The sequence below is a fragment of the Salvelinus alpinus genome, chromosome 7, assembly GCF_045679555.1.
Source record: "Salvelinus alpinus chromosome 7, SLU_Salpinus.1, whole genome shotgun sequence".
Lineage (NCBI taxonomy): Eukaryota > Metazoa > Chordata > Actinopteri > Salmoniformes > Salmonidae > Salvelinus > Salvelinus alpinus.
Window position 1 is genome coordinate 25,158,846 of NC_092092.1, and position 12,957 is coordinate 25,171,802.

A 12,957-nucleotide genomic window follows, 5' to 3' on the forward strand; every position below is an offset into this window, starting at 1 on the left:
AGAGGGAGAAAGCGAGAGGGAGAAAGAGAAAGAGGGAAAATGAAAGAAAGAAACAAGAGATAAAAACTACAACACACGAAGACACACAGCCAGTCATCACCGCTTGATGAAAAACTCAGAGCATCACATCATAATGTCAGTCTGTTGAGACGTCACGTACCACCCATCGAAGCCACAGACTGGTCTCGCTGGCCGTGCGCAGGGTGACGTTTGCGGGAGACATGTCTGGAGGGGCCTGCAAGGTCTGGATCTTTCTGGAGGGCTGACTTGGAGGACTGGTTCCCACAATGTTTACCTGACGCATACGGAACCTAGCAGGAGACAGGAAACAAGAGCAAAGTTATCACAGGAGTAATCCATAGGGTTCCATAAGAGTTTTTTGTGGCCAGGTCACATGGTCAGGAAAAACACAGGGTTCTACGAATAGAATAGAATAGAATAGAGTTAAGGCTGTGCTCAATTGGGGGTAGGTGGGCCTCACACTTGTAGAATGGGTAGAGGTCAAGGTATATGAGTTAAGTATAGTACCTGTCAAAGGTGTAGGGGTACATAGCAGCCTACCTGTAGAAAGTGGGTACACAGCAGCCTACCTGTAGAAAGTGGGTACATAGCAGCCTACCTGTAGAAAGTGGGTACATAGCAGCCTACCTGTAGAAAGTGGGTACACAGCAGCCTACCTGTAGAAAGTGGGTACACAGCAGCCTACCTGTAGAAAGTGGGTACATAGCAGACTACCTGTAGAAAGTGTATGGGTTGAGTCCTGGCACCTCCATGGAGCGGGCATCAGGCTCGTTGGGCAGCTGGTGAACAATCACCCAGTCTTCATTGTCTCCTATCACACTGACCTGAACACAACAACAACACACAACACAACATGATATACGCTGCATCCCAAATGGCACCCTATACAGTAAGTAGTGCAGTATATAGGTAATAGGTTGCCTCTTGGGAGTCATAGTCGATGTGGGTCACAGATCAGGGGGGAGCGGTCAGACACTTTATGCCCAGGATAAGCTCATCTCTCTGGGGAAGAAGGCCTTCTTACCTGGGCCTCTACCTGCCAGCGAGAGATGGAGGTCTTTCCATCATAGCCAGGTTTGAACTGGAGGGTGATGGATCGAGGGCCGATGTTGGAGATGGCCATGTTGGTGGGAGGACCAGGCAGCTCTACACACACAGAGAGAGAGACAGAGGGAGAGAGCGAGAGAGAAAGAGAAAGAGAGAGTTTTAACTTTATTTTCCATTTGAAAGGAGGGAATAATACAGGGAGAAAGAGAAGGAACAGAAAGGGTATCAAGAGTGAGACAGGGCCTTTAATACAGTAAAGAGTTGTAAGTAATAAGTGGGGCAGAAATCATAATACAGTGGTCTCTATGCCTAATGTAATGCTTTTTTAAATTTGACTTAGTTTTTCTACATTGTGTATCTCTATCTTTTAAATCCTTACTGGTTTAGGAAGTAATGTTTTCAGAACTATGCATCTACTATATTCAGAAATGAAAGATTAACTTAGTTCTCCAATAAGTATTTCTGAATGAAAAGTATCAATACGATTATTCAGGCTTGGATCTCAGTTCTCATATCTGTGCTCTGGAGTCGTCTAAATGTTGTCTACAGGGAAATATATTACTGAGTGACAGTGCAACCTTGTGCTCTAAAATGGATATTGCACCGGAGATGAGCCAATGCTTTTGAGTTATCTCGCTCTCATGAGAGTTTCGCTTCACTCAACTCAAAGTTCTCAAAAAGAACAAACAAAACTTTTCAGGTTGGCAGGGCTAGATGGGCATCTAGGAAAAAGCTCTCATAGTCCTATAAATAGTATGCCAAATTCATGATGTTAGTAATAAACATTTACATTTGGATACCGTATTTGTATTTGTTTTGTGATATCCAATTAGGATCTTGTCTCATGTCGCAACTGCCCAACGGGCTCGGGAGAGGCAAAGATCAAGTCATGCCTCCTCCGAAACATGACCCGTCAAACCGCGCTCCTTAACACCCGCCCGCACCAATGTGTCAGAGGAAACACTGTTCAACTGACGACCGAAGTCAGCCTGCAGGCGCCCGGCCACCACAAGAAGTCGCTAGAGCGCGATGAGCCAATTGTGCACAGCCCTTTGTGACTCCTGGTCATGGCTGGTTGTGACACAGCCGGGGATCGAACCCGGGTCTGTAGTGCCACATGGGAGGCCTTGGATACGGTCTTTTTACGTACGTTATGAATAATACAAAAATACAACATCCAAATGTAAATGTTTATTATTAGCTGAATATGACATTGATTCTGAACATAAGCTAATGTAAGTGTGTTACTCTTGAAGGGGCACGTGCACAGATAGAGCACTAAGGGTGCTGCAACACCTGCCATTTTGCCCTCCTATTAAAAAAGTGCCCTTTTGATTGTTGAAGTTTTCTAAAACTATTACTATTTATTTTATTTGCAGTCTTTTTTCTCACAATCAAACCAGACAATTTCTCATAAACTCATGAGTCTTGAAAAAAGTCCCCTCCCTACCCTTCCGCCAGTCCGTTGCTGCACTTGTTCTCTGCATAGTTCTAATGTGAAATGTGAAGCGGGACTAATTGCCAGGCAACCACTATGGTGATTTAGTTCAGTCACCTTCATTTAATCCCTTTGTTTTAATGTCATACCAATACACCAATACATAAACTCTGCTGCAAGTAAAACAACAGACCTCACCATTGCACAAGGCTGCTTGCCAAATCACACCCTATTCCCTATATAGTGCACTAACTTCGGCCAGAGCCCTATGGGACCTGGTCAAAAGCAGTGCACTAATAGAGTGCCATTTGGGATGCAAGACTGAGACACAAGCACACCCCAGGGCACTGTATAGTGAAAGGGGCCAACTCTTCAAGGTGATGGAGTGGGTCCATTGGCTCATAATGAAATGGACTATAGACTATATGACTAGAATAGTAAAATCAGCACCTTTAAATCATTAGCATGCCTGGTTATTCAGACAATAGCACAGAGAGAGATCTCTAGGGTGGAGGCGTACAGCTATAGCCATAGTAATCACCATTCTGGGAACGATAACCACACCTTACTAACTGTGGCCCTCGATAGAATGGGTCTTTTTATTTGACAGCTCTGAAAGACATACTGTATAGTGTCTGGGGGAACCGCCGGTGCAATAATAATTGACTGGAAGTATTTTCTTTTTTATAATACACTGTAGCATGTTTTAATAGGAAATCGTAAACTGGAATTATCCTAAATGGTCTCGATGGGCTCTTACTTTTGGCCGGGTTTCTGGGTGAAGTGTATTAAAATATAATTCTGAACTGTCTGTTTTGAAGTGGAGAAGTAAGTCCCCTGGTCTGGCGTAGTCTCATACTTTATGGCTCTCTGTCTGTCACAGTTCTGCCTGCCTGACTGACTGACTGGGGTACGTTTTCATAGTGTCTGGAGCAAGACAGACACCCACACAGTTACTGTCACTCAGGATTCTGTAGGAATGGTGAGAGGTTAGGGACGTTTGGTGATGGAGGTGATGGGTGACAGGGCAGCCCGCTGGAAGCTGGGTTCTGGCTAGGTTTCTGGGGGTGGCAGACAATGTTTTAGGTAAGGGCTGGACATGGACTGAGGAGGGTTAGTGATGCTGAGGCTAGTAATCAGGATACCAACTAGCACTCTGGCTGAGCTCAGTCAGGGCTGCATCTGATATGGCACCCTGAATATAGTGCACTATAAATTGAATAAGGGGCCTATTTATTCTGAATCACCAGGGACTGAGCCATCGATAATACTGACCTTGAGGCACTCCAGAAGAGATGGTGGAGGAGGACAGTTTCCCCTGGCTGGTGCTAGGGATAACAGGGTAGGGTTAGGGACTGACTGGGAACTGACCTGGAGGCACTCCAGAAGAGATGGTGGAGGAGGACAGTTGTCCCTGGCCCTTGGAGGTCATGCCGGCCACCTCGATGGTATAGGTGGTGAGGGCGGTCAGCCCCGTGACACGGTACTCCAGGGTCACGTTGGGGAGGTAGTGGGTCACCCGTGTGTTGGTGCGGTTAAACTCCTCCCACGAGATACGGTAGCCTGGAATAGAGAATCAATCAAATTCATCAATAAATACAATATTATTTGTGTAGACTTTTTACAAATACGAACTGAGCCTAATAGAAGAGAAACAGAGGACATTGATGAACAGAGGGAGGTGTATGGGTGGCCAGATCCATTGTGAATAAAGACAACTCTTAACATGAAGTGGGTCATCTTCTTCAGCTCTAATGTCTTTGGCATGGCGTACCTGTGAGGACTCCATTCTTCTCTCCAGGTTCTCTCCAGCTCACTTTGAGAGACGTGTCTAGGATATCTGTGAAGCTCAGGTGACCCACAGCCCCAGGAGCTAGAGAGGAGGGCACGGTGGTTATTATGATGAGAATGATAATACAATGGATCCCATGGAGCTCAATGGCATTCACAATTATATAGATGTCTTGTTGTACTATATTGAATAGCAAACTACATTTATTAAGTGTAATTTAATAAGTCTGTTTATGAAGAAATCAGGAAAATGTGGCTTTTACACTTTGAACAGTCATTACAGCTACTAAAATAGGCAACATTTTACTTGGAAAATAGCGTAATTACAAGTAGAGGCCCAGTACAGTATGGCCAACCAATTATCTCTTGAGAAAATGTGTCCCAATTATGTGTGGATGTGTGCAGAAACCCAAATGTAGCCTACGCATTCATTAGATCTGTAGAACTAGGCTGTTAGGCTGTGCTGAATAATAGATTTGACCCAGTGGGCATGTTTCAGTATGATTGGCCATGTCCATTCAACAGTGTGTGTGTGTGTGTGTGTGTGTGTGTGTGTGTGTGTGTGTGTGTGTGTGTGTGTGTGTGTGTGTGTGTGTGTGTGTGTGTGTGTGTGTGTGTGTGTGTGTGTGTGTGTGTGTGTGTGTGTGTGTGTGAGCGGGTGCATTTGGAACTCACTGTCTTCATGTGTCCTAAGGCCTTTAGCAGGGCTGCGGGGTCCATCCCCTGGCGTAGTGAAACAAAGCACAGAGGTGTAGTACTCTCTGAACTTCTTCAGCCCTGTCACATAGCCCACATGCACGCTATCCTGGAAGTTAGGTCTCACTGTAACCATGGTGACCTCCTCTTCCTGACCTGGCTCCCATGCCAACAGCTAGCAGAATGGGAAATGGGAACAGAGAAGGAAGAACGTGAGATCAAACTGGAAATAAGAAGTAAATGGTAGAACATAAACGGTAGAACATTTTATAGGACTGACTGGTTTTACCTTCAGCCCTCAATTTGATATTGTGAATGAACCAAAGAGCACCAGATACCATATTAACTCTTTCATTGCCCACAATTTCCACCACACATTTTACCTAAATAGAACTGTTCCTCTCCAAGTCTAATCATGTTCACATTTTGTTTAAACCAACTCTCCTCCCTTTCATGTGCTTTTGACCTACTCTGGGGTGTCATGTGGCATCATAACTATTATATGAACGGTTAGTGTCACTCTAAACATATTCTTGTCATTGAGTAAGCACTGGAAGGCAGGGCTGGAATGAGTCCACAGAGAGAGAGAAAGAGAGTGAAAAAGAGAGATTTCAATTGCGGTGTATAGCAGGTCTAATGTAGAGGGATTGCACACACATAACAGAATGAGAGTTAATGTACCGAGTGGTCAATTAGGTGATTAGACAAATACTACCCGTGGCAAATATATTGGGTCTATTTCAATCTTGGTTCCCAGGCTGTAAGTAGAGTTTGACTCTGGGAAAGAGTGTGCGTGCGGTGGGGTGGGTGTGTGAGCTGAATGTGGAATAAATGGATGCCCACTCTGCACACTCACTCATACAAAACACACACCTCATACAAAACACACACCTCATTCAAAACACACTCACTCATACAAAACACACACCTCATACAAAACACACACCTCATTCAAAACACACTCACTCATACAAAACACACACCTCATACAAAACACACACCTCATTCAAAGCACACTCACTCATACAAAACACACACCTCATACAAAACACACACCTCATTCAAAACACACTCACTCATACAAAACACACACCTTATACAAAACACACACCTCATTCAAAACACACTCACTCATACAAAACACACACCTCATTCAAAACACACTCACTCATACAAAACACACACACAAGCTATCGCACACACACCTCATACTCACGAACAAGCACATACATTGGTTGTTCCACAAAATGAGTGCCTTTTGGACATGCAAACTTTTAAGAAATTAACTTTAAAATATATCTTCTTTCAACATTCAATTGCATGGAGGATATGTTTAGCCTACGGGAAAACACATTTCCCATCTCAGGCATTAAAATCCTGAGAACTAACAGCATTTTATCTGCACTTTCACCACACTGTCTGTCAACCCTGTTACGGAAACTTATGTAACTATTATTTAAAAGCATTTATTTGATAAATCCAACATTCCTCATTGTTTAAGTATCCCTTCTACAAATAAACTCACATATAATATCAAACTGTTGGGCTGCTAACAGGGTTGACGATAACAGAGTTGAGGTTTTAGGTGAAGATCAGCCATTATTCCTCATGTGGTGAAGAGCATGGGAACACATGGTGTTCATGAAATTAGGAATTACACATATGTTGCACACATCAAATTCAAGTTTTCCTAACATAAATTAAGCAAATAGACCACCTCAGTCAAAGATGATAAAACAATTATAAATATACCAAAAAGAGAGAGATTTCCTTCCTTTTCCACCATGCTGTTTAGAAGACCCAAACCATGTCACCTGCTGTGAATCATTTATACATTTGTACATTATTTTAAAGGGGTAAATTGTTGCCATTACAGGGTTTACTTTAAAATGAGGGACAGACACAAATGAATCACTAATCACGTGGAATATAAATAATCATCTTCAGAAATGACTGTCAAAGCAGCAAAATAACTAGGCCTTTACAATGATGCTGAAATTGGGAAAATGTTTGTACAAAGTGGGTTGAAATCTTCCTAGAACTGATACAGGGTTGATGGAGGAACATGTAAAAAATGCAGAAATTTCACATTTTAGCAAGCCTTTATTCATATAAAAAATCAGCTTTATTGAATTCTCCATGTGGTCTATGGTGCACTTCATTCAATATAACATGCTTTTAAAATTCAATATTGGTGCACAATTTCTACTTAAAATGTCAAAGGGACACAAAAGGGGGCTCCCGAGTGGCGCAGCGGTCTAAGGCACTGCATCTCAGTGCTAGAGGCATCACTACATACCCTGGTTCGATTCCAGGCTGTATCACAACCGGCCGTGATTGGAAGTCCCATAGGGCAGCGCACAATTGGCCCAGCGTCGTTCGGGGTAGGCCGTCATTGTAAATAAGAATTTGACAAGAGAAATAAACAGTAAACATCACCCTCCCTCCATCCCTCCCAGTAACCTCTCTCTTGGGACAGGCCCTGCAGTCAGAGAGAGTAGTGACGCCTGAGATGTCCTGCTAAGTGAACTCTCCAGAGAGAACACAATGCATGTGTCATCACATCTCAAAGACTTTCTACAGAATGAAGTTCCAGTACAGCTGACTCTAAACAGTCATTCTCCATACAGCTCATTCTGATCCTATCAAGTACATCTGTAAATAACAAAACCAGCTTTCTTAACAGTATGGGCTGGAGAGATTGAACAAACGACTTCCAGATCTAGTAAGCCACAAGATAGATAGCTGGTAAAATGCTCAGAAAATGAAAGTCAAAGAAACAAATAAAAAATTGGAAGCCATCTTTCACAATGGTTAGTAGTGGCATATCTCTTTCCCCTTGTGACACAGTATGAGACATGTACCAGCCTGTACCATTCTATCACCTAGTTGATCGATGAGACTGCACCTAATGACAGGCTGTCTCTAACCTCGCAGCCATAGTTCTATCACCCATTAAATGGTACTGCCCTTGGTGCCATGGTGACTTGTGTCTATCACCCATTAGATGGTACTGCCCTTAGTGACAGGGTGACTTGTGTCTTATGATGTCCCTCACCTTGTATCCCTGGTTGATCCCGTTGATGAACTGAGGGTTAGGGGCGGCCCAGGTGATACGGATGGTTGTGGAGTTGACAGCCTCTGCCTGAACGTTACTGGGGGCTATAGTCGGCACTGAGGAAGATAAGTGAGAAAAAAGGAGAAGAGAGAATCAGAGAAAGAGAGAGAGAGAGAGATAGAGAGAGAGAGAGGGAGAAGTGAGAGGAATGGATAGAGAGAACATGAGATTAAACTAAACACCTTATAGATTGGACAGCCTTGGCTGGAAGAATTTACAGTATGTGTCTATATCCCAAGTATTGCTATTGATTCTGCAGGGCAGGGGCCGCCATATTCACTTCTTCACACCTTCCCTTTCTTCTTTTTCTTCTTCTATCCCGAGGCTCAGGACTCATTACAACACTGTAACCTTACTGCTTTCTTGTTGCATCTGCGGCCTCAAACTTTAAATCTACTGCCAAGGTAGTGTAAGGTAATGTGCTATCCAGAGCGTACAGAGGATGCAACAGGAAGACACACACCTGTCTTCAGAAAGTAACCAATGCATTCAGCAAGACTTCAATACTATTTGACGTGCGTGCTAACTCCAAGTACTGACTGTGTTGTCTTCTACATGAACGGTATCAAGAAAATATCCCCGTTGAACATCCTTCTTATGTCCTCAAAACAGGCATGAATATTTACTTAACAAGTTAATTTATGTGTCAAGTCATTAAATAGCTATACAAAGTTAACAACTCCACAGGTACAATCCTTGCCATTACATTTATTTTCCACATTGTCTAAGTATTTATCTGACTGACAAGCATAAGGACCAATGAGCAGAGATTATTCCAGTTCACATCTGACTGACAAGCATAAGGGCCAATGAGCAGGGAGTATCCAGGATCACTCACCTCCCTGCAACGTCCACTCAGTGACCTTGTGGCTGAAGGTTCCTAGCCCCGCCCAATTGTAGGCTGCCACTTCAATCTCATAATTGGTCCAGATGATAAGATCTTCCAGGAGAAGGTTGGTCACGTCTGGTTTGGAGATGTTCTTACTCTGGTAGTCCACTGGAAGACCTGTCAGACGGTACCTGAGAGGAGAGATAGAGTAGGAGAGAATGAAGAGAGGGAGGAGAGAGGTTAGTCTGGTCTGGTTTGGAGATGTTGTTACTTTGATACTCCATCAGCAGACCTGTTAGACGATACCTGAGAAGGCAATCTAGTATGAGTCGATTGTAGCCACAAGGCCACCGGGGGTGCAGAAATTGAGCACAAACGGATTCTTAGTCGGAGAACAAGGCATTCAACTCTTGCGTTTTTGTATCACGGTACCTGAGACACCGCGCCAGAGTGTTTTCATACTAGGGACTGTAGTACATAACATCTACAGTAGGGGGAAACAGAGCACAAGACTACAGCACTCGCCAGAGTGAGCAGATGACGATGACGACATTGGCTCTAACTCTAAAGGATTGGAATATCTACAGAATGCCTACCACCTTATTTGGTCTACACCATGACACAACCAGCAACAAACCTACTGTAAACTGAGTTTATCCTTATTGATAAACTGCCAGAGACTACAACAGTAGGCCTACCCCATAAACGACTCGTTCTCTCGCATCAAACCACAGACAGTGGTTTTACTTCATTATGAACATGACTACTTATGTTATGTGCTATCGTACAGCATAACAACTCTCCTCCTTCATTCAGAGAACCAGGGTTATAGCAGCCAACCCATCCTGTTATCCCATGGTGTTGTGTTCTCACCGGACGCTGTATCCTCTGAGGATCCCGTTCTGGTGGCTCTCTGGTGGGGGCTGCCACTGGATCATGATGGACTGGTTGGTGCGGCCGCTGGCGATCACGTTCTGGGGAGGAGCACTGGGAGGTTCCTCTGGTAGAGATACACTGCAGAGAGTGGAGATAGAGAGAGAAAGTAGGGAACAAGAGAAAGATACAGAGAGAAATGAGGGGAAGAAAGAGGGATGTTTATCTGTCCAAAGAGGAGGGTCACGTCACACACAGATTTCAATACTCCTAAGACTGCATTTTACGCTGTCCCAGTTGATTTGTTGATCTGGCAATGAACTGTTTCTCTCTACAACTATGAGAACCACTGTCTCTGTCATAACCACTTTGTCTTTCATTGCCTCTCAGCAATCGCTCATCCTATCTACCTATTTCAGCTGTGGAAAAAGCATCATTACGCCTTTTCCTAAAATATCCCCTACAGATGGAGACATAAGGTACCATCCCAGAGAGTGAAAAGGCTAAGACCACAGTGCACGAGTCAGATGATGCTCAATCAATTAAATCCAGTAAAACACTACAGTTTATTCCTACCCTGTCAAAACCAAAGAGCCTAGAGAGAGATACTGTATGACGCTTCTGAAGCGAGGCGGAGTTGAGATCAAATGGAAGCACAAAGTGCTCGATGTGAATCCCTGCGCTGTCGGGCGGGAGCGCCCTATGGCTCTACTCTCAGCTGGAGATGGCTGGGGATCCAAAGGTTTGCATTTGAGCTAGCGTGACTTGCTAGCCGGTGTAAGAGTACGGTTGCGTTATGGGCCCTGGTTAAAAAGCAGTGTACTATACAGGGAATAGCGTGCCACTTGGGATGCAGGGGGGGGGGGTCATTTTAAAGGAGACACACTGTACAATATCCTAAGTGACTCAGGCTAGTGAAGCTAACCTGATCTCCACACTCTCCCGGGACACCCACAAATCCCTCTCTGAGTGAGTGAGGTGGTGGTGTGTGTCTGGCTTCATCGGCTCAAATACTGTTCCTTCAGCAGATAAACACACACATGCACACACCATGGACAATGTGTACTGGGACAGGGGATGACACACTTGTTGTCTGGGAGACTGAGTGGGCTGTTATCATTGAATAGCATGATATAAGGGGAGAGAAGGATCCTCTGAGGACCCTCACCTGCTTGCCCATGCTCATGTACACGCTTTCTAACTAACTAGCTAACTCACACAATTGTTCATTCATTTATCCACTCACCGGTCAGTCTCCTTGCTGAACTGGCCCTTTCCCACGTCATTGACGGCACACAGGCGGAACTGGTATGAGCGTGCTGGGATGAGCCCACTGACTGTCACCGCGGTCGACTCAGGCTCTATGTTGGCCAGGAGGATAGCCCAGGGAGCGTCTAGGACAGGGAGAGAGAACAAACATACAATTAGTGGATGATCTAATCCTTATTCCTTCTATTCCTCTTACTAACTGTGGATTCTTTGTTCTCATTCTATTTTTCTCATTCTACTCTCCTCATCTAGTTGAATTTCTTTCCTCCCTGGCTACTCCTTGCCTGGCTACCTTTCCACATCGCTCCAGACAAAATTACGTTTCTTCTCCATAATGAGTCTGGATTTGCCTCCCTCCCCTACGATTTCTAGAATGCGAATATTCTGACCATTACTGATTGGTCCCAGAAACCAATGAGCTGGGGAAGAGCCTGCCTACATGATGGCGTCATCAACTTTGAAACTTTGATTGGTTAGATTTGTTAGAGACGATCCAATCGCTGATGAATTTGCTGTGGACAACACCCCTTTTTGAAGTCACACAAACTACTTCTAGGAGGTTCAGACTGAAAGTATGTAGCGCTCAGTAGAGCAGCGGATTAACTTCAGAGTCGTCAGGCAGGTGTCCACCTGAGATCACTCACTGTTCTCGGAGACCTCCAAGACGTAGTGAATTAGGGGGCTGTTCCCGTCAAAGGGTTTGGCCCATGTCAGGTTGATGGCCCTCTTCTCTGAGGAGCTCAGCAGAGACACAGGGTTCTCTGGAGCATAGGGCAGCTGCCTGTGAGGGGAAGATAGAACGATAGTCAGAGAGCTCATCAGAGAGGCGGGCAGACAGAGGAGATATGACTGGATTCGTTTTCCTATTCTTAGAGGTAAGAATTACTCAAAATCCTTCTTTATGGGAACCTAGGAGAGAAGGGTAGAAAAGAAAAGAGAGATAGACAGATAGGAGCAGTGGCGTGTATTCATGGTTGACCCATGACCCATAGTTATCCTTCAATTCGCAAATGGCTGAATGTATCTCACAGGAGAAAGCCTCAGAGCGAGCCAAACAGCACCCATCTGTCTCTCTACATGTAGGTCATCTATCTGATACTGTCTTGTTGGAATGAGTATGACGTTGTTGCCGCCCGTAGTAGAGGTCGACCGATTAATCGGAATGGCCGATTAATTAGGGCCGATTTCAAGTTTTCATAACAATCGGTAATCGTCATTTTTGGACACCGATTGTGGCCGATAAATATATTTTTTTTTTAACCTTTATTTAACTAGGCAAGTCAGTTAAGAACACATTCTTATTTTCAACGACGGCCTAGGAACGGTGGGTTAACTGCCTTGTTCAGGGGCAGAACGACAGATTTTTCCTATTCAGCTCGGGGATTTGTTTTTGCAACCTTCCGGTTACTAGTCCAACGCTCTAACCACCTGCCTTACATTGCACTCCACGAGGAGCCTGCGTGGCAGGCTGACTACCTGTTACGCGAGTGCAGCAAGAAGCCAAGGTAAGTTTCTAGCTAGCATTAAACTTATCTTATAAAAAACAATCAACCTTAACATAATCACTAGTTAACTACACATGGTTGATGATATTACTAGTTTATCTAGCGTGTCCTGCGTTGCATATAATCGATGCGGTGCCTGTTAATTTCTCATCGAATCACAGCCTACTTCTCCAAACGGGTGATTATTTAACAAGCGCATTCGCGAAAAAAGCACTGTCGTTGCACCAATGTGTACCTAACCTAACCTTTCTTTAAAATCAATACACAAGTATATATTTTTAAACCTGCATATTTAGTTAATATTGCCTGCTAACATTACTTTCTTTTAACTAGGGAAATTGTGTCACTTCTCTTGCGTTCCGTGCAAGCA

The 12,957-nt window shown here is 44.2% G+C and overlaps 1 protein-coding gene across 10 annotated transcripts in view; it reads right to left on the bottom strand.

The window, feature by feature from the left end:
• The window catches only part of sdk2b (sidekick cell adhesion molecule 2b), a 464,977-nt gene that overhangs the window by 47,406 nt on the left and 404,614 nt on the right, over positions 1-12,957 (bottom strand). For all 10 annotated transcript variants that reach the window (XM_071409554.1, XM_071409557.1, XM_071409551.1 and 7 more), the window contains exons 14-24: positions 11,727-11,863; positions 11,060-11,207; positions 9,814-9,954; positions 8,950-9,131; positions 8,052-8,167; positions 4,973-5,168; positions 4,281-4,379; positions 3,878-4,069; positions 1,046-1,167; positions 736-845; positions 161-311 (exon numbers count right to left, since the gene is read on the bottom strand). In XM_071409554.1, the coding sequence (XP_071265655.1) occupies positions 161-311; positions 736-845; positions 1,046-1,167; positions 3,878-4,069; positions 4,281-4,379; positions 4,973-5,168; positions 8,052-8,167; positions 8,950-9,131; positions 9,814-9,954; positions 11,060-11,207; positions 11,727-11,863 (1,594 nt within the window). The remainder of the gene's footprint in view (positions 1-160; positions 312-735; positions 846-1,045; positions 1,168-3,877; positions 4,070-4,280; positions 4,380-4,972; positions 5,169-8,051; positions 8,168-8,949; positions 9,132-9,813; positions 9,955-11,059; positions 11,208-11,726; positions 11,864-12,957) is intronic.